The following is a 17,784-nucleotide window of genomic DNA, read 5'->3' as shown; positions in this document are numbered from 1 at the left end:
AATAAATGACGATGATGTCCTTTTTCGAAAATCATCAAAACAGGGGGATTACCCGGAGGCGTATAAATAAAAATAGGCGCGGACGGATTTTCAACACAAATTTTTTGTCATCTACCTCATTTATTTTGTGATCTACATGAATTCTCTCGTTTTCGTCTGCGCGGTTATGGTGGCGGCGGTGGTTATGGGGTATCCAGGATCTATGGATCCGATGGAAGGTACGGTAGGGGGGTACTGTAGATTTGCAGAGATCCAAAAATTTAGGATCGGGGGTACTGTAGATTTGAAAAATATCTGAAAATTACGTTTTTTCAAAAAAAAATTTCAAAAAAAATTTTGATCCCTAATTTTAGGATCGGGTTACTGTAGGTATAGGATCCAAAATTGAAGTTTCAGGATTGGGTTACTGTAGCTTTAGGATCGATTTCCTAGGATCACCTGGCTAGGATCGGGTTACTGTAGCTATAGGATTCAGAATAGAAATTTTAGGATCAGGTTACTGTAGTTACAGGATCACCTGACTAGGATCGGGTTACTGTAGCTACAGGATCCAAAATTGAAATTGTAGGATCGGGGGTACGGTAGCTATAGGATCCAAAATTGAAAATATAAGATCGAGGGTACTGTAGCTACAGGATCTCGTGCCTAGGAGCGGGTTACGGTAGCTATGGAATCTAAAATTGAAGGTATAGGATCGGGGGTACTGTAGCTGCAGGATCGACCTCCTAGGATCACTTGGCTAGGATCGGGTTACTGTAGTTATAGGATCCAAAATTGAAAATATAGGATCGGGGGTACTGTAGCTATAGGATCCAAATTTGAAATCATATAATCGGGTTACTGTAGCTACAGGATCTCCTGACTAGGATCGGGTTACGGTAGCTATAGGATCCAAAATTGAAATTTTTGGATCTCCTGCCTAGGATCGGGTTACTGTAGGTATAGGATTCAAAATTTAAGTTCTAGGATCGGGGTACGGTAGCTATAGGATCCAAAATTGACGTTATAGGATCGGGTTACGGTACTTTTTCTTTTCCAATAAAAATGTTTTTCAAAATTTCAGGAGGACCAATGAACTCAACTCATGACATGGACGGTATGAACATGACGGGCGGTCCGATAGGCCACGCCCCTCCAATGAATATGACCGAAGGAGACCATTCTGAAGAAGAACCCCCAAAACACGACAGAAAACGTCGTGGCGCTGTCGAAGAGCTCCAAAACACTGGACACGACGCTGTAAATACGGTGGAGACTTTTGGAAAAGACGCGTGGAGCAAGGCTGGCGAGCTGGGAAAATCTGGTAATAAGCTGGAACACTTTTTGGCAGCAAATTCGGAAGATTCTGAAAATTTTGACCCAAAAAACAGTATTTTTGGTCAACAATTGAAAAAGTTATGGATTTTCGAAACATCTCGAAATATTACGAAATTTCAAACTACCGTAACCCGGTAAGTTTTACTTCAATTTTTATAAATATTAGATTTTTAGAATCAGCGTGTCAAAACCTTTCATTTGAGTATAATCATGACTAGGTTTGAAAAATTTTGGTTTTTGACACTTTTGGGGACCGTTTTTGGGGACCGTTTTTCGAAATTTTCGAAACCTAGTCATGATTATACTCATTTGAAAGATCTTGACGCGCTGATTTCAAAAATGTAAATTTCACTAAAATCGCAGCAAAACTGACAGGGTTACGGTAGTTTCAGATTTTTGGATTTTCGAAAAACTTCAAAACAAAATCCATAACTTTCTCAATTTTCAACCGACTTTTACGAATTATAGCTTAAATTTTATGGAATTTTTAAGAGATTCTTAGAAAAACATAAAATTCTCAATAGAGCATACTTTCCAGGTCTGACAGCCGTTGAGAACGCGGGAAGCTCTATCAAGACTGCCGGCGAGGATGTGGTTCACAAAGTCGAGGAGGGAATTTGATTTAATTTTTTTTTTCAAATATTTTTGTAAAATGTTCATAAAATTTTTATCCAATAAATATTTTTTCGAAAAATTCCATTTCGATGTAGTGGAGTACTGTAGTAGCGGCTAGGAACCAGAGGATGAGAACAATGATGAAAAGAAGGAAAGAGGTGAAGTAGCAGATGCGAATCTGAAAATAATGTGAAAAGAGCAGAAAAAAGGAGAGAGCGCAAAGAAGCTAGAGTGTCTAGCTGTCTGCGCCCTCTCTCTCTCTCGCCGCTCGTCTTTGACCCACCGTATCTCCTCAGGGTGAATAGCTATCAAAAAGTTGTCAACTAATAAATTGTAGAGAATTTCAAGGGCTACATTTTTGAAGTTTGTAGTTTTTTGATAGCTCCGGTCCTTTTTGAGATACTATGAGTCAAAGATGAGCGACTGGCAAGAGAGGGAGTGAGGATAGCGCAGACAGTTGTCTCGTTTCTCTGGGTCTCTGTCTCGTTTCTCTGAGTCTCTCATGGTTTTTTGGATTTTGTGGGTTTTTGGGGTTTTTAAGCGTTTTTTAAAACACATTTTCTATGTATTTTGCGCTAATTATCATATAATTGACGATTTTTAGGAAAATCAAAAAAATCGAAAATTTCAAAAAAAAATTTTTTTTAATTTTTCAAACAGTGTTTTTACCACTTTTTGACCGGGAATCGCAGATTTCTACTTTTAAAAACGTTAAAAACCGTCAAAAACAGTTCAAAATCACATTTCCATGAGAGACGCAGAGAAGCTTGAGTGTCTAACTGTCTGCGTTCTCCCTCTCTCTCTCTCGACAGACTCCCAACTTGTAGCTACCGTATCTCCTCAGGGTAAAATGCTATCAAAAAGTTGACAACTAGTAAAATGTAGCACATTTTAGGGGCTACATTTTTGTAGTTTGTAGTGTTTTGGTAGCGCTGCACGTTTTTGAGATACAGCGCTCCAAAGTTCCACGACCACTCGAGAGCGCAGCGAATCTAGACTGTCTCGTTTCTCTGCGTCTCTCGCTCTCCCTCGATTTTCACCAAACTTACCACAAATACCAATGGCGACGTCGTCTTCTCAGAATCTTGATTTCCATCTACTTCCGACATCACTGACGACCGGGCGGCCGGTGATTTGGCGGCGGGAAGCGGAGATTTTCCTTTTTCGGCCGATCCTGGGTTACTGTCGGTTTCCGGTTGGCTAGATTCGGGGGATTCTTCTTTTTTTGGTTTTTCGCGGTCCTTTTGGTGACGACGGTTGTTGTGGTGTTTGGATTTGGCGGGAGATTGGGGCTGGAAGGAAGTTTTTTGGGTGAAAAAAAATCACAACAAATTTTTTTCGAAAATTTTTTTTTGGTAAAAATTAAAATCCTGGTAATTCTATCTTAAATAAACAAAAACTGTTGTTAAACAACGTTTAAAATTACAAAAAAAACACCTAAAAAGAGACGCAGAGAAACGAGACACTCTACCTGTCTGCGCTCGTCCTCCCTCCCTCTCTTGCCAGTCGCTTATCTTTGACCCACCGTATCTCGAGAAGAAGCAAAGCTATCAAAAAGTTGTCAACTACAAAAATGTAGCGCGTAAAATTTTCTACAATTTACTAGTGGACAACTTTTTGATAGCTATTCACCCCGTAGAGATACGGTAGGTCAAAGATGCGCAGCGAGAGAAAGAGAGAGAGAGAGGACGCAGACAGTTAGAGTGTCTCGTTTCTCCGCGTCTCTCGTTCCTATAACAATTTTTGTGGTTTTAACCGATTTTTCAGGGTTATTCGGCTAAAAATGTGTAGTTTTTACCATTTTTTCACTCACTTTCGGTGAAATCGGCGGGGTGATCGGTTTTTTGGGCGAAAGAGCCGGCGGGAGTGGGGGCGGAGTCACCACTGGAGCCACCGGTGCTCCCGGATTCGCATATTTTGGATATCTTGCAAAATTGAAGTTTTGATTCTTCTTGCGCTCCCGCAACGGACTCCTCAATGCCGCTTCTCCAGAATCACACGACGGTCTCTTCGGTTTGGGACGTACAGGCGGTGGTGGCGGTGGTGGTACCTGGAAAAATGAAAAAGTTACAAAATTTGGAGTAGAAAATCAAAAAAATCGAGAAAAATCGGCTGGAAACTCAGGAATTTGAATTTTATGGAGGTTGCAAATGCGCTCCACCGAACTTTCGTCGGAAATTGCTTAAAATTGATGAAAATAGGTTTTTTGACCTGAAAACTGGAGTTCTACGCAATTTTTCGACTTGGTACAATAGAGCGCGTTTGAATTAAGCAAAAATTTTGCGCGCCAAATTCAAATTTTTGAGAAAAATTTCAATTTTTCTCAATTTTTTTCAATTTATTTTTATTTTTCCTGATTTCCCAAAGTCCAATAGAGCGCACTTACCACCGGAGCATTTTTCGGAGATAAGGCTCCCGGTAAATCCGCCAAATTCATGTAAGTATCATTGGCATGCTCTTTTTTCGCCACATCCGCCAAATTTACGTAATTTTCTGCCACTAAAACTAAAAATTATTAATTTTTCCAATGATAAACTCACTTTCAACACCAATTAGTTGCTAGAAATCAATATGAATACATTTGAATATTAAAACTGAAGAGAGATTTTTGAATTTCAGTTTTTTTTGGTTTTTATCTGATTGTCCTGATGATTTTTTTGAGATAAACGGTTTTTCACGTTTAAAATATTTAAATTTAGAATTTTCTGTTAAAAAATTCATAAAAATCGCCAAATTTTCAGCTTTTCTGCAAAAACACAATTTTTGAATTTTGAAATTTTGAATTTCCCTCCATTTTTCCTCTCGCGGACTAGTTTTCCACTTCCTGGCCTAGAACTCCAAGGGCCGTGTAGTCCTCTCGGACAAGACTGAAAATATTTTAATTAATTAATTTTTTTTCAATTTTTGTTGGTTTTTACTCGTTTTTCTTGATTTTTTGATGATTTTCATTGATTTTATCGATTTTTTCAGCAAAAAATGAGTGATTCCGCCGAAAACTACGCGGAAAGTGATGATTTTGGCGATTTTGACGAGGTAAATTTGGAAAAAAAAAATTTTTGTCTTTAAAAATAATATTTTGAAGTTCCAGGAATTTTTGGAGTTTCACGACGACGTCGGCACATCGATTTCCATAGAAATCGATTCGAAACCCATCTCAACAGCCGAAAGACTCGAAAAATTCCCGGAAATGTATCAAATTCCGGCGCGAAAACGGAAGCGATCGTGTTTTGGGGTGTCGGATGAGCTGAATATCGAAAAATCCGTTCGAAGAGATGTGAAAATCCCTGAAAACCCGAAAAATGAGCGAAAATTGACGGTATTTTTGGTTTTTGCGTCAAAAATCACATTTTTGGCTGAAAATTTGTGATTTTCAGCTCAAAAATTCATTAAAAATACGATTTTTATTCCAGAATTGCGAGGAATGCAAATTCTGGTATCGCTCGGAAATCTTGCTGCATAGTCATATAGAACAGCATAAGAACCCGCAGGTCAAGATGTAAGAAGGCGGAAATGGCAAAAAATCGATAATTTCAGAGAAAATAAGCTGAAAATTTGAAAAATACGCGAAATTTGGGTTAGGAAAATGAAAAAGAAAGTTTTTTGAATGAAAAATTTTGAAAATTGAAAAAAATTTTTTTTTTTGGATTTTTAAAATTTTTATAGACTCATTTTTCAGCAAAAATAAGGCTTTTTGGGTGAAAAATACCTGAAAAATGATCTGAAAATGACTGAAAACTCGAAAATCGTCAAATTTTCGTGTTTAAAACGCAAAAATCCCATTTTTCTGCAGTAAATAAGCAGAAAATAGAGTTTTTTCATGTAAAAACTCAATTTTTACACCCTAAGCAAGTATCCGCATATTTCTATTCGAAATCTGCGTTTTTCAGTGAGAAAATGCTGAAAAACAGGATTTTCTCAAATTTTCCGAAAAAAGTCGATTTTTTTCCAGTTTTTAGAGTTCGGAAATACAGAAAACTAATTTTTTGCTAAAAATTGATATTTTTAACGTTTTTCCCGCACAAAATCAACAAAAATCTCTATCAAAAGATGAAACCTGTGGCAAATGCGCTCTATTGTCAATTTGATGGATTTTCTGCGATTTTTTATTCAAAAATCACGAAAATTGCACTAAATTATCAATAGAGCGCGTTTAGTCACGCGTAGGCGGAAGCTATGCTCAAAATTTCATTTTTTCGACTATTTCAGTATTTTTATCCAATTTTTCAGCAAAATCCCTAGAAAATGCGTTTGAAGAGTTATTTACTATTTTTTGACTCATTCGCTGCTATTTTTCGGTTAAAAAATTGAAAATTTGAGTTGAAACCCTTCTGAAAGTCTCACCTAGTGGCAAATGTGCTTTATTGATAATCTGGTGGGATTTCCGTTATTTTTTGTTCAAAAATAACAGAATTCAGATCATTTTATCAGTAGAGCGCGTTTAGTCACGCATAGGCGGAAGCTATGCTCAAAATTTCAGTTTTTGTCACCAAACTGTGGCTTTATGTGGCAAACGCGCTCCACTGATAATTTGATGTATTTTCAGCAATTTTCGACTTGAAAATATTGAAAATAGCATTAAATTATCAGTAGAGCACGTTTAGTCACACGTTTTCTGAGATTTTCGGCGTGAATAATGGAAATGAGACCGTTTTCCCACCAACAAAAAGTAAATTGTGGCAAATGCGCTCCACCGATAATTTGATGCATTTTCTGCGATTTTCATTCTAAAAATCGCCGAAATTACGTCATTTTATCAGTAGAGCGCGTTTAGTCACGCGTAGGCGGAAGCTATGCTCAAAATTTCATTTTTCGACGATTTCAGTCAATTTTCCGGCTGAAATTCCGCAGATAAACTCAATTTTTCCAGCCGCGCACCGGGTTTTGTCTGTCCATACGACGAGTGTACCGTCCGTTGTGATTGTCAGGAGACGTTGAATAAACACGTCAAAATTGAGCATAATCGACACGATTTGGTGTATGATATTCTTCATTTCGACAGTTGGGATGAGTTTGAGGTACAAAATTGGGGTTTTTGAGCTAAAAATCAAATTTAATGCTCATAAACTCGCTAAAAATCGTTAAAATTAGAGTTTTTGGACTGAAAACCCGCTAAAAATTGTGCATTTTGTGGCAAACGCGCTCTACTGATAATCTAATGGATTTTTTGCGATTTTTGTCTTAAAAATCACAAAAATTGCATGAGATTATCAGTAGAGCGCGTTTAGTCACGCATAGGCGGAAGCTATGCTCAAAATTTCTGTTTTTCAGCTCCAAATAGTCTTTTCGTGTGGCAAATGCGCTCTATTGATAATCTTATACATTTTCTGCGATTTTTGGATCAAAAATCACGAAAATTGCACCAAATTATCAATAGAGCGCGTTTAGTCACACGTTCTCTCTAATTTTCGGCCAAAAAATAAAAATTACCAATCTAATATCGTTTTCCACCTAAAAATCGTAACTTGTGGCAAATGCGCTCTACTGATAATCTGATGCATTTTCTGCGATTTTCATTTCAAACATCGCCAAAATTGCACGAAATTATCAGTAGAGTGCGTTTAGTCACGCATAGGCGGAAGCTATGCCCAAAATTTCAATTTTTCGGCTGCAAATAGTCTTTTCATGTGGCAAATGCGCTCTATTGATAATCTGATGCATTTTCTGCGATTTTCATTGTAAAAATCACGAAAATTGCGCTAAATTATCAGTAGAGCGCGTTTAGTCACACGCAGGCGGAAGCTATGCTTAAATTTTCAGTTTTCAATCAATTTTTAGGTTTTTTTTTTTCAAATTTTTCCAAAAAGGTTTTCAGCGCTGGAAAGAGAATCTGGAATTCACGACGATGTCACGCTTCGTTCACGCCTCATCGAAGAAGAACTACTGCGGACGATCTTTGTAGGCATCGATTTTCGTGTAGATCAAAAAAAAAATTTTTTTTTCGAATTTCCAGATGGCTATCATGTTACTTCACTCGAACCGTCAAACACTTCACAAATTCAAAATCAGCGTCTGATCTGATTATGCATAGAAATAAGCGATCGAAAAAGTCAGAAAGAGCGTGTACCGCGCATTTTGTTGCTCGCGAGACGTTTGGGTACGGTTTGGAGCAAAAAAATGAGAGGAAATAGTGAAAAAATGAGCCAAAATCGTGAAAATCGTGGGAAAATGAACGAAAATCGCGAAAAGTTGAGCCAAAATCGTGAAAAATTAGCCAAAAACTGAAAAATTCAAAAATGTAGTAAACGCGCTCTATTGATAATTCTGTTAGACAATTTTCCAGAAATTATCTATAGAGCGCATATCAATTTTTCCGTCGTGAAATTTTAATTTTTTGTGAAAGATTGCGTTTAGCGTCAATTAAGTATCCTGACAGTGACAAATGTGCTCTATTGATAATATTGTGCAATTTTGGTGATTTTTATCTAAAAATCGCCGAAATTACGTCATTTTATCTGTAGACCACATTTAGTCACGCGTAGGCGGAAGCTATGCTCAAATTTTCATTTTTAGATGATTTCCGATGGATTTTCAGTAATTTTTTCAGACATTTTTGATGAAAACTCATTTTTTCGCTTCAATACTTTCAAAATCTTGATTTTTGATTGAAAAAATGCTGGAATTCTCTATTTTTGGAAATTTTTGACACTTCTATTGAAAGATTCGTTAATTAAAGACAGAATAAGCTTTTTCAGACCAATTTTGAGCCACTTTGGACCAAAATCCGGCAGAAAATGCTGAAAATCTTACTAGGTATGTGGCAAGTGTGCTCTATCGATAATCTTGTGAAATTTTGGTGAATTTTTGTCTAAAAATTGCCAAAACTCCAGTTTTCCGCAGAGATTTTTAACCTAAAAACTCTAATCAGACTCATTTTCTGCTATTTTTCAGTAAAAAAATTGAAAAATTCAAGTGAAACCCTTCTGAAAGTTTTTCCCAGTGGCAAATGTGCTCTATTGAAAATCTGGTCTGAATTCTGTCATTTTTCCTCCAAAAATAACAAAATTCAGACCAGATTATCAATAGAGCACATTTAGTCACGCGTAGTCGGAAGCTATGCTCAAAATTTCATTTTTGGCCCATTTTTGATGAGTTTTTACTAATTTTTCCTCTCGAAACTCATAATTTTTACCTTATTCTTGTCAATTTCCATAATTGGCACGTTTTTCTCAACTTTTCGGTCTGATTTTGCAATCTGAGAACCTTTTTTGAACCGTTTTCCACCTAAAAATAGGAATTTGTGGCAAATGCGCTCTACTGATAATCTGATGCATTTTCTGCGATTTTTATTTCAAAAATCGCCGAAATTCCGTCATTTTATCAGTAGAGCACATTTAGTCACGCGTAGGCGGAAGCTATGCTCAAATTTTCATTTTTAGCTTTATTTTTTTTATTTTTTTTTTATGAGTTTTTACCCATTTTTCTTGAATTTTCAGCCACATCGAAGTGCGTGCATGTCTAACTCATTGTGGTCACGAGGGACTCATTCATATCCATAATTTGCCGCTGTCAAAGTTGATCAAAAGTGAAATTGCGAATGAGTTGTTGAAAGGAATGACGGAAGAGGAGATTGTTCGGAATTATAGAGGTTTTTAGGCTGAAAATCGCATTTTTGAGCTAATTTTCAGCCGGAAAACGCGATTTTTGCCTAAAATCTCTTTTTTTTGGTGAAAATCGCATATTTTGCTAAAAATCGCATTTTTAGGCCGAAAATAACGTTTTTAGGCTGAAAATTGCGTTTTTAGGCTGAAAATTACATGTTTGAGATCATTTTCAGCCAGAAAATGCGATTTTTGGCTTAAAATCGCGTTTTTTGTGAAAATCGCATTTTTAGGCTGAAAATAACGTTTTTAGGCTTAAAACACGATTAACGGGATTTTTGACATCGATGCGCATTTTTAGGCCGAAAATTACGTTTTTAAGCTGAAAATTGCGTTTTTAAGCTGAAAATAACGTTTTTAGGCTGAAAATAACGTTTTTAGGCCAAAAATAACGTTTTTTGGCTAAAAAATAACGTTTTTTTTGGTTGAAAATTGCGTTTTTAGTCTGAAAATTGCGTTTTCAGGCGGAAAATGACATTTGTGACCTACACATCCCATTTTTAGGCTGAAAACGACGTTTTTGAGGTCATTTTCAGCCTAAAAACGCGATTTTTGACCTAAAAATTCATATTTTGAGTTCAGAAACGTGTCCACCGACCGATCGCCGCTTCTACATTCGTCCATATGAAGTTCGTAACGTCTACTCGAAATTATTTACAAATCAGACGAATGAAGAAAGAAAAAAAGAAATTTCAGAGATGATGGAGTTGTTTGAAGAGAGAAAACTGAATGAGGTGGATAAATGGGCCAATTTTTAAATTTTATGGTTGTAAAACGCATTTTTCGATGGTTTTTCATGTAATAATGGCGAAAAATCGTTGAAACTAAGATATTGTGGCAAATGTGCTCTATTGATAATCTGGTGGAAACTCCGTTATTTTTGCATTCAAAAATGACAGAAATAAGACCAGATTATCAATAGAGCACATTTAGTCACGCGTAGGCGGAAGCTATGCTCAAAATTTCATTTTTAGCTCAGTTTTCTTGATTTTCAGCCAGTTTTTTTACAAAATTCTGACGAAAACTAGGAAATTAGCATTTTAAAGTCATTTTCTTATATTTTTCAGTAAAAAATAGAATAATTCTAGTGAAAACCCAGCTTAGAGTGGCAAATGTGCTCTATTGATAATCTGGTGGAAATTTTGTTATTTTTACCTAAAAATGACAGAATTCAGACCAGATTATCAATAGAGCGCGTTTAGTCACGCGTAGGCGGAAGCTATGCCCAAAATTTCATTTTTAGCTCATTTTTCTTGCTTTTTAGGTAGTTTTTCATTAAATTTTGACGAAATCGAGGAAATTATCATTTTTAGACTGATTTTCTGATATTTTTCAGTAAAAAATTGGAAAATTTGAGTTGAAACCCTTCTGAAAGTCTCTCCTAGTGGCAAATGTGCTTTATTGATAATCTGGTGGAAATTCCGTTATTTTTGCATTCAAAATGACAGAATTCAGACCAGATTATCAATAGAGCACATTTAGTCACGCGTAGGCGGAAGCTATGCCCAAAATTTCATTTTCAGCTCATTTTTCTTGATTTTTTACTAAATTTTCTCCTCGAAACCCATAATTTTCAGCTTATTCTTCTCAATTTCTATAATTGGCACGTTTTTCTCAGTTTTTAGGTCTGATTTTGCAATCTGAGAACCTTTTTTGAACCGTTTTCCACCTAAAAATCGTGTGTCTTGTGGCAAATGCGCTCTACTGATAATCTGATGCATTTTCTGCGATTTTTATTGTAAAATTCGCCGAAATTACGTCATTTTATCAGTGGAGCGCATTTAGTCACGCGTAGGCGGAAGCTATGCCCAAAATTTCATTTTTTCAATCTGAAAAATTGAATTTTTCAGATCTCCCCGATTCTAGAAGGCGTCCCATTGAACGAAATCAAATAATCTATTTTTTGTGTTTTTCTCAGTTTTTCAGCCGATTTTCATCGGTTTTTGTTAATTTTTTTTTGATTTTTTGAAATTTTAAATTTTAAAGTTCCCCCACGTGTCACCCCACTTGTTCTCAATTTTTCCCTGTTATCCACGTGTCATTTGTTTTATTTCTAATCAATCGATAAAATCGATTTATTCCCATTTATTTACATCAAACATTGTGATCAAAATCCACGGATCCTAAAAGGAAAAAGAAAGGAAAAACGATGAATTTGGGATTAGAGTGAGTTTTAGGTGCAGTGGAGCGCGATTGCATTTTAAAAAGATAACTGAAAAATTTGGAGTATTTTGTGCAAAAATCAATCGATAATGTTTAAAATTGAGGGAGATACAGATTTTCGAAACTTTTCGAAAATAATCGAGCCACTAAATCTACCGTATTTCGGTTGGATTCGTGGTGGGACTCGTGAAACTTACATTTTTGAAATCAGCGCGTAAAGCCGGTTCGAATGAGTATAATCATGCCTATGTTCTGAAATTTTTAGAAATTTTCAAAAAATGGCACCAAAATGGTCATTTTCTCAAATTTTTTAAATATAGGCATGATTATACTTTTCTGAACCGTTTTGACGCGCTGATTCTAAAAATATAAGTTTCATCGGAATTGGACGCATCTGGACCGAGATACCGTAGGATTTGTGATTTTCAGATTTTCGAAAAGTTTTGAAAATCTGTAACATTATCAATTTTGATGCTACAAACTTGAAATTTAGCTTAAAATGCGCAGAATTTAATGGACGTTTAGGGAATTACAGTACCCCCGATCCTAAATTTAGGATCCAAATGATATTTTGAGCCAATTTCAGAGACCTCCGCTCGCAGCACCGACACGCCGCCCGAGTGTTCGCCGAGCACTTGTTCATAAAACCGACCGTAGCCACCGACGCCCAATACCAGAATTTGGCGGATTTGGAGCCATCTGGAGACATAATTTCGACCCAAAACGCGCATATGTTTCTTCCGCCGAATATCGACCCGAAACGTGTCACGAAAATCGAAAAAGTGGAAGTGACCACCGAGATTCGTGATAATAAACCCGTTTTCGTCTATCAATTCAAATGGTTCGAGAAAGATTCGAAGGAAAAAGGGAAAAAAGCGAAATTAGGCGGTATTTTTACGTCTGGAACCGAAGATTCTGGATCCGAGTCATCTGAATCCGAGGAGCCGGTGCCGTTGGTCAAGAAGACGTCGTCAATGATGAAAATTAACGGAAGTGAGTGAAAAAATCGTTAAAATTGGTAGAACACTTGTTCTTTGACCCACCGTATCTCAAAAAGGGGCGGAGCTATCAAAAAATACAAACTACAAAAATGTAGCCCGTAAAATTTGCTACATTTTACTAGTTGACAACTTTTTGATAGCTATTCACCCTGAGAAGATACGGTAGCTACAAGTTGAGAGCCTGCCGAGAGAGAGAGCGCAGACAGTTAGACACTCTAACTCTCTGCGCCCTCTCTCTCCCTGTCTCTCTCTCCTAAGCTGTCTCTCCGTAGCTACCGTATCTCCTCGGGGTGAATAGCTATCAAGAAGTTGTCAACTAGTAAAATGTAGAGAATTTCAAGAACTACATTTTTGTAGTTTGTAGTTTTCTGATAGCTCCGCCCCTTTTTGAGATACGGTAGGTCAAAGATGAGCAGAAGGCCACGAGAGAGTACCGAAACAAGAATTTCCAGTTTTTTGACCGGAAATTACAGATTTTACGTTTCAAAACGCCAAAAACCTTATAAACCGTTTAAAAATCGAATTTCCGTGAAAGAGAGAGCGCAGACAGTTAGAGTGTCTGACTGTCTGCGCTCTCTCTCGGCGAGCTCTCAACTTGTAGATACCGTATCTCCTCAGGGTGAATACCTATCAAAACGTTGTCAACTAGTAAAATGTAGAAAATTTTACGGGCTACATTTTTGTAGTTTGTAGTTTTTTGATAGCACTGCACGTTTTTGAGATACGGTGCGTCAAAGATGCGCAGGCAGAGAACAACGCGCAGACAGTTAGAGTGTCTTGTTTCTCTGCGTCTCTCGTGTTTTTTTCGGGTTTTTGAGAGTTTTAATGGGTTTTAGTGGTTTTTAAAACAGATTTTTTAATACATTTAAGCCTAATTTTTATAAAATTGCAGATTTTTTGAAAAATCGAAAAATCAAAAAAAATTCAAAATTTTTTTAATATGAGAAAATGATTGTTTCAACTGCTAAAATGTCTATACCTTCATCAAACTGTCTGAAATGATCAAAAATAAGAAAAAACGAGGACAGAGCCCACCGTATCTCAAAAATTTTTGATTTTTCAAAAAATCTCCAATTTTTTGAAAATTAGCGTAAAATAAATGGATATTGTATTTGAAAAACGCTAAAAACGCTAAAAAACCACTAAAACCCAAAAAACACGAGAGACGCAGAGAAACGAGACACTCTAACTGTCTGCGCTCTCCCCCTCCCTCTCTCGGCAGTCGCTTATCTCTGATCCATCGTATCTCAAAAAAGGGCGGAGCAATTAAAAAACTACAAACTACAAAAATGTAGCTCGAAAAATTCTCTACATTTTACTAGTTAACAACTTTTCGATAGGTATTCACCCTGAGGAGATACGGTATCTACAAGTTAAGAGTCTGCTGAGAGCGAGAGAGAGAGAGAGAGAGAGCGCAGACAGTCAGAGTGTCTCGGTTCTCTGCGTCTCTCTCGCGGAAATGTGATTTCTGTGTTTTTGACTGATATAAACCTTGATTTTTCGACGTTTTCAGACTAGAAAATTGTAATTTTTCCGATTTTCCCCTTACTTCCAGGCGTCCGTTGCGATGGTCCTTGCGGCAAAATTGTAGATCAAACGCGTACGAGTCAATTCGGATGTGATCATACTATCTGTGATACGTGTCTTAAAAAGAATCCGTCGGCCGCCTTGTTTGACGGATCGCCCGGTTGCTGTAACGAAATGTGTGTGAAAATGGCAGGGGATAAGGTGTGCGCTGGCCAGTCGGATTCGGTGGCGTCGGTTTGTACGGTAAGTGGGTCTTACGACGAAAAGGACGGAAAACGGTGGGCACGACTGGAAAGAGCGTGAAAAGTTACCCTAAAAGATGAGAGAAAGAAAATTTTTTGAAAAAAGTTTTTTCAAAAAAATTTGATTTTTTTTTGATTTTTCAAAAAATCTGTATTTTATGGAAATTGGCGTAAAATATATGGAAAATGTGTTTTAAAAACGCTAGAAAACCACAAAAACCCTCAAAACTCCCCAAAACCCAAAAAACCACGAGAGACGCAGAGAAATGAGACACTCTAACTGTCTGCGCCCTCCATCGCTCTCTCTCTTGGCAGACTCCCAACTTGAAGCTACCGTATCTCCTCAGGGCAAACAGCTATCAAAAAGTTGTCAACTAGTAAAATGTAGCAAATTTTACGGGCTACATTTTTGTAGTTGACAACTTTTTTTTAGCTCCGCCCCTTTTTGAGATACGGTACGTCAAAGATGACTGTGGCAGGAGAGAGAGAGCGCAGACAGTTAGAGTGTCTCGTTTCTCTGCGTCTCTCGTGTTTTTTATGGGTTCTAACGGTTTTCTGAGGTGTTTTGTGGTTTTTTAGCGTTTTTTAAATACAATATCCATCTATTTTACGGTAATTTTCATAAAATTGGAGATTTTTTGAAAAATCAAAAATTTTTGGAAACAATTTTTTTTCCCAATTACATTTTTTTCTCTTCTAATTGAGATTTCATTTGTCAAGTTTTCGTTTAAGTTGTTTGCAATTTTCATACCAAACTCTAGTCTATTCTCATCAAAATCCCGATTTCAGCTCCGGGGATCTCCATTTTTATTTAAAAAAAAATAGGATAAGGGACACTTCTAGCAATCGTATCTCACCAGTCTTTACAGTAATCAAAAAACTACAAACTACAAAAATGTAGCCCTTGAAATTCTCTACATTTTACTAGTTGACAAGTTTTTGATAGCTATTCACCATGGAAAGTTATAACCGTTTGAAATTTAAAAAATGATTTTTGCGATTTGATTCTGAAAATACTGATTTTTTCCAGCAAGTTGGCGCAGTGGAGATGATCCCAACTCACATCTCAATTCTGAAGAATTTCGGACGTGACATCCTCCGTACTCAAATCGAATTCGAATACTCCTCGTCGGCACGACTTTCGAGTATTATCAAGAGTTTGCAACGTTATAAGTGGGTTTTCACTTTTTTTTTTAAATTTTGCAAAAATTATCAATAGAGCACGTTTTTTTGGAAAAGTATGCTCAAACTTTTGTTTCACGAGTAGCCCATTTGATTTGGAGTATTTTGAGCTAAAAATCAGCTCAAACGGGCAAAAAATGAGCGAGTTACAGATTTTCGAAACTTTTCGAAAATAATCGAACCACAAAATCTACCGTATCTCGGTCAGATTCGCGGTGGAACCCGTGAAACTTATATTTTTAAAAGCAGCGCGTCATGCCGGTTTGAATGAGTATAATCATGACTATATTCTGAAAATTTCAGAAAAACGACCCCCGGGGGACCGATTTCTGAAATTTTCGGAATGTAGGCATGATTATACTCATTCGAACCGGCAAGACGCGCTGATTCCAAAAATATAAATTTCATGGGTCCCACCGCGAATCTGAATGAGATACTGTAGATTTAGTGGTTCGAGAGTTTTCGAAAAGTTTCGAAAATCTGTAACTTTTTCATTTTTCGACATTTTTAGCTAAATTTGGTGTCAAGCTACTCAAAATCACGTTAACTATTTGTGAAAATAGATTGACGCTGGTCTAACTACAGTAACCCCATGTTTTCGTCGTGGGACCCATTTTTTGACTTTTTTCAAACATAGGCATGATTATACTCATTTGAACCGGCTTGACGTGCTGATTCTGAAAATTTAGGTGTGATAGGTCTAGAAGCAAAACTGAAAAGGTTATGATGATTTTTTCGAGAAAATTCGAAATTTAAAATACACGTTCAGAGACCTCCTTGTCAACTCTCGCTTCTACTATTCCACCGTCAAGCCGACTCGCCGTTCCGATCTCATTCCGATTGCACTCACCGACACAAATCTCCGTTTTTATGACATTGTCAGTCTGGAATCGTCGAATCCGGTACTCTATTTGGCTGTCGTTGCGAACGGTATCCAGTTTAGAGACTCGGAGTCTCCGTGAACCCTTTTTTTGGTTTTCGGATGAATAAAATCGAAAGATTTTGATTTTATTGAACTCGGCGTGATGAGAGCTTTCGAAAGAGTATAATCATGACTAGATTTGAAAATTTCAGAAAAACGACCGTGGTGAGATCGATTTTCAGATTTTCAGAAAATTTTCAGAAGTAGGGCATGATTATACTCATTTGAAAGCTCTTGTTGTGCTGATTCTGAAAATATAAGTTTCATCTGATTCAGACGCGTCTGGGCCGAGATACAGTAGGATATGTGATTTTCAGATTTTCGAAAAGTTTCGAAAATCTGTAACTCCGCAAATTTTTACTCGATTTTTTTGGTTTTAATATCAATGTGTAGGTTTTTGTTGGAGCTTGCAGGAGAAAATAATTTCAGACCGAAAAGTTATGAACATGTTGGAAAAAAATACAAAAAATTTCAGCAAGCATGTCTAATCTTTCCAAAACTCAAAAATTCCGGTGTAAAATTGTCGGTTTTAAACTGTTCGGCGGGAAACTTATATTTTCAGAATCAGCGTGTCAAGACCTTCAATATGAGTATAATCATGCCATATTTTAAGCAAAAAAGTTGAAAAATCAAAGTTTTGGCTGAAAATCTGAAAAATGGCCTACAACTTTTTTTTGTCCAAAATAGGGCATGATTATAGTCATTTGAAAGGTCTCGTTGTGCTGATTCCAAAAATATAAGTTTCATCTAAATTGGACGAATCTGGACCGAGATACAGTAAGATTTGTAATTTTCAGATTTTCAGATTTTCGAAAAGTTTCGAAAATCTGTAACTCTCCTAGTTTTCACTCGATTTTGTTGGTTTTAGTGTCAATATTCAGGTATCCGTTGGAGCTTGTAGGGGGGAAAACTAGTTTTAGTCTTGAGTTAGTCTTGAAAAAAGTTAAAAATTTCCAAAAAAAAAGAATTGAAAAAAATTTTTTTTAGCAAAATGTTTTTTTTTCATTTTCAAGAACTAGATACTAACTAAGCCAACAACAAATATTTTCTATTTTCCAGGAACTAGTTAGACCAGATTCTTGGAAAATGAGAAATCCCCTCATATGGGGGGTCACATGCCCTTCTCTGGTCACCCACCACCACCACCACCCCATAAATCCGTCAAATCAAAACCTTCCGTGTCATCATCATCTCTCTCTCTCTGCACTCTCTCCATC

The 17,784-nt window shown here is 36.8% G+C and overlaps 4 protein-coding genes across 4 annotated transcripts; 3 read left to right on the top strand and 1 right to left on the bottom strand.

The window, feature by feature from the left end:
• Positions 1 to 136: 136 nt before the first annotated feature.
• GCK72_011509 (uncharacterized protein) lies at positions 137 to 1,938 on the top strand (the record flags this gene model as incomplete). The annotated part of the gene is made up of 3 exons (XM_053728505.1): positions 137 to 218; positions 1,064 to 1,303; positions 1,856 to 1,938. 3 exons carry the CDS (start codon positions 137 to 139, stop codon positions 1,936 to 1,938), a joined length of 405 nt encoding a protein of 134 aa, XP_053588082.1.
• A 46-nt stretch (positions 1,939 to 1,984) lies between these two features.
• Positions 1,985 to 4,369, bottom strand: GCK72_011508 (uncharacterized protein; the record flags this gene model as incomplete). The annotated part of the gene is made up of 4 exons (XM_053728504.1): positions 1,985 to 2,110; positions 2,982 to 3,224; positions 3,746 to 3,982; positions 4,319 to 4,369. 4 exons carry the CDS (start codon positions 4,367 to 4,369, stop codon positions 1,985 to 1,987), a joined length of 657 nt encoding a protein of 218 aa, XP_053588081.1.
• A 539-nt stretch (positions 4,370 to 4,908) lies between these two features.
• On the top strand, positions 4,909 to 11,425 carry GCK72_011507 (uncharacterized protein; the record flags this gene model as incomplete). Its single annotated transcript, XM_053728503.1, has 9 exons — positions 4,909 to 4,965; positions 5,021 to 5,248; positions 5,343 to 5,428; positions 6,800 to 6,947; positions 7,745 to 7,827; positions 7,883 to 8,026; positions 9,366 to 9,517; positions 10,113 to 10,264; positions 11,381 to 11,425. 9 exons carry the CDS (start codon positions 4,909 to 4,911, stop codon positions 11,423 to 11,425), a joined length of 1,095 nt encoding a protein of 364 aa, XP_053588080.1.
• Positions 11,426 to 11,679: 254 nt separating this feature from the next.
• GCK72_011506 (uncharacterized protein) lies at positions 11,680 to 16,607 on the top strand (the record flags this gene model as incomplete). Its single annotated transcript, XM_053728502.1, has 5 exons — positions 11,680 to 11,696; positions 12,280 to 12,686; positions 14,250 to 14,464; positions 15,494 to 15,636; positions 16,415 to 16,607. 5 exons carry the CDS (start codon positions 11,680 to 11,682, stop codon positions 16,605 to 16,607), a joined length of 975 nt encoding a protein of 324 aa, XP_053588079.1.
• Between the last annotated feature and the right edge of the window lie 1,177 nt (positions 16,608 to 17,784).

Source organism: Caenorhabditis remanei, chromosome III, assembly GCF_010183535.1.
Source record: "Caenorhabditis remanei strain PX506 chromosome III, whole genome shotgun sequence".
Taxonomy (NCBI): domain Eukaryota; kingdom Metazoa; phylum Nematoda; class Chromadorea; order Rhabditida; family Rhabditidae; genus Caenorhabditis; species Caenorhabditis remanei.
This window is presented reverse-complemented; position numbering and strand designations above follow the sequence as displayed.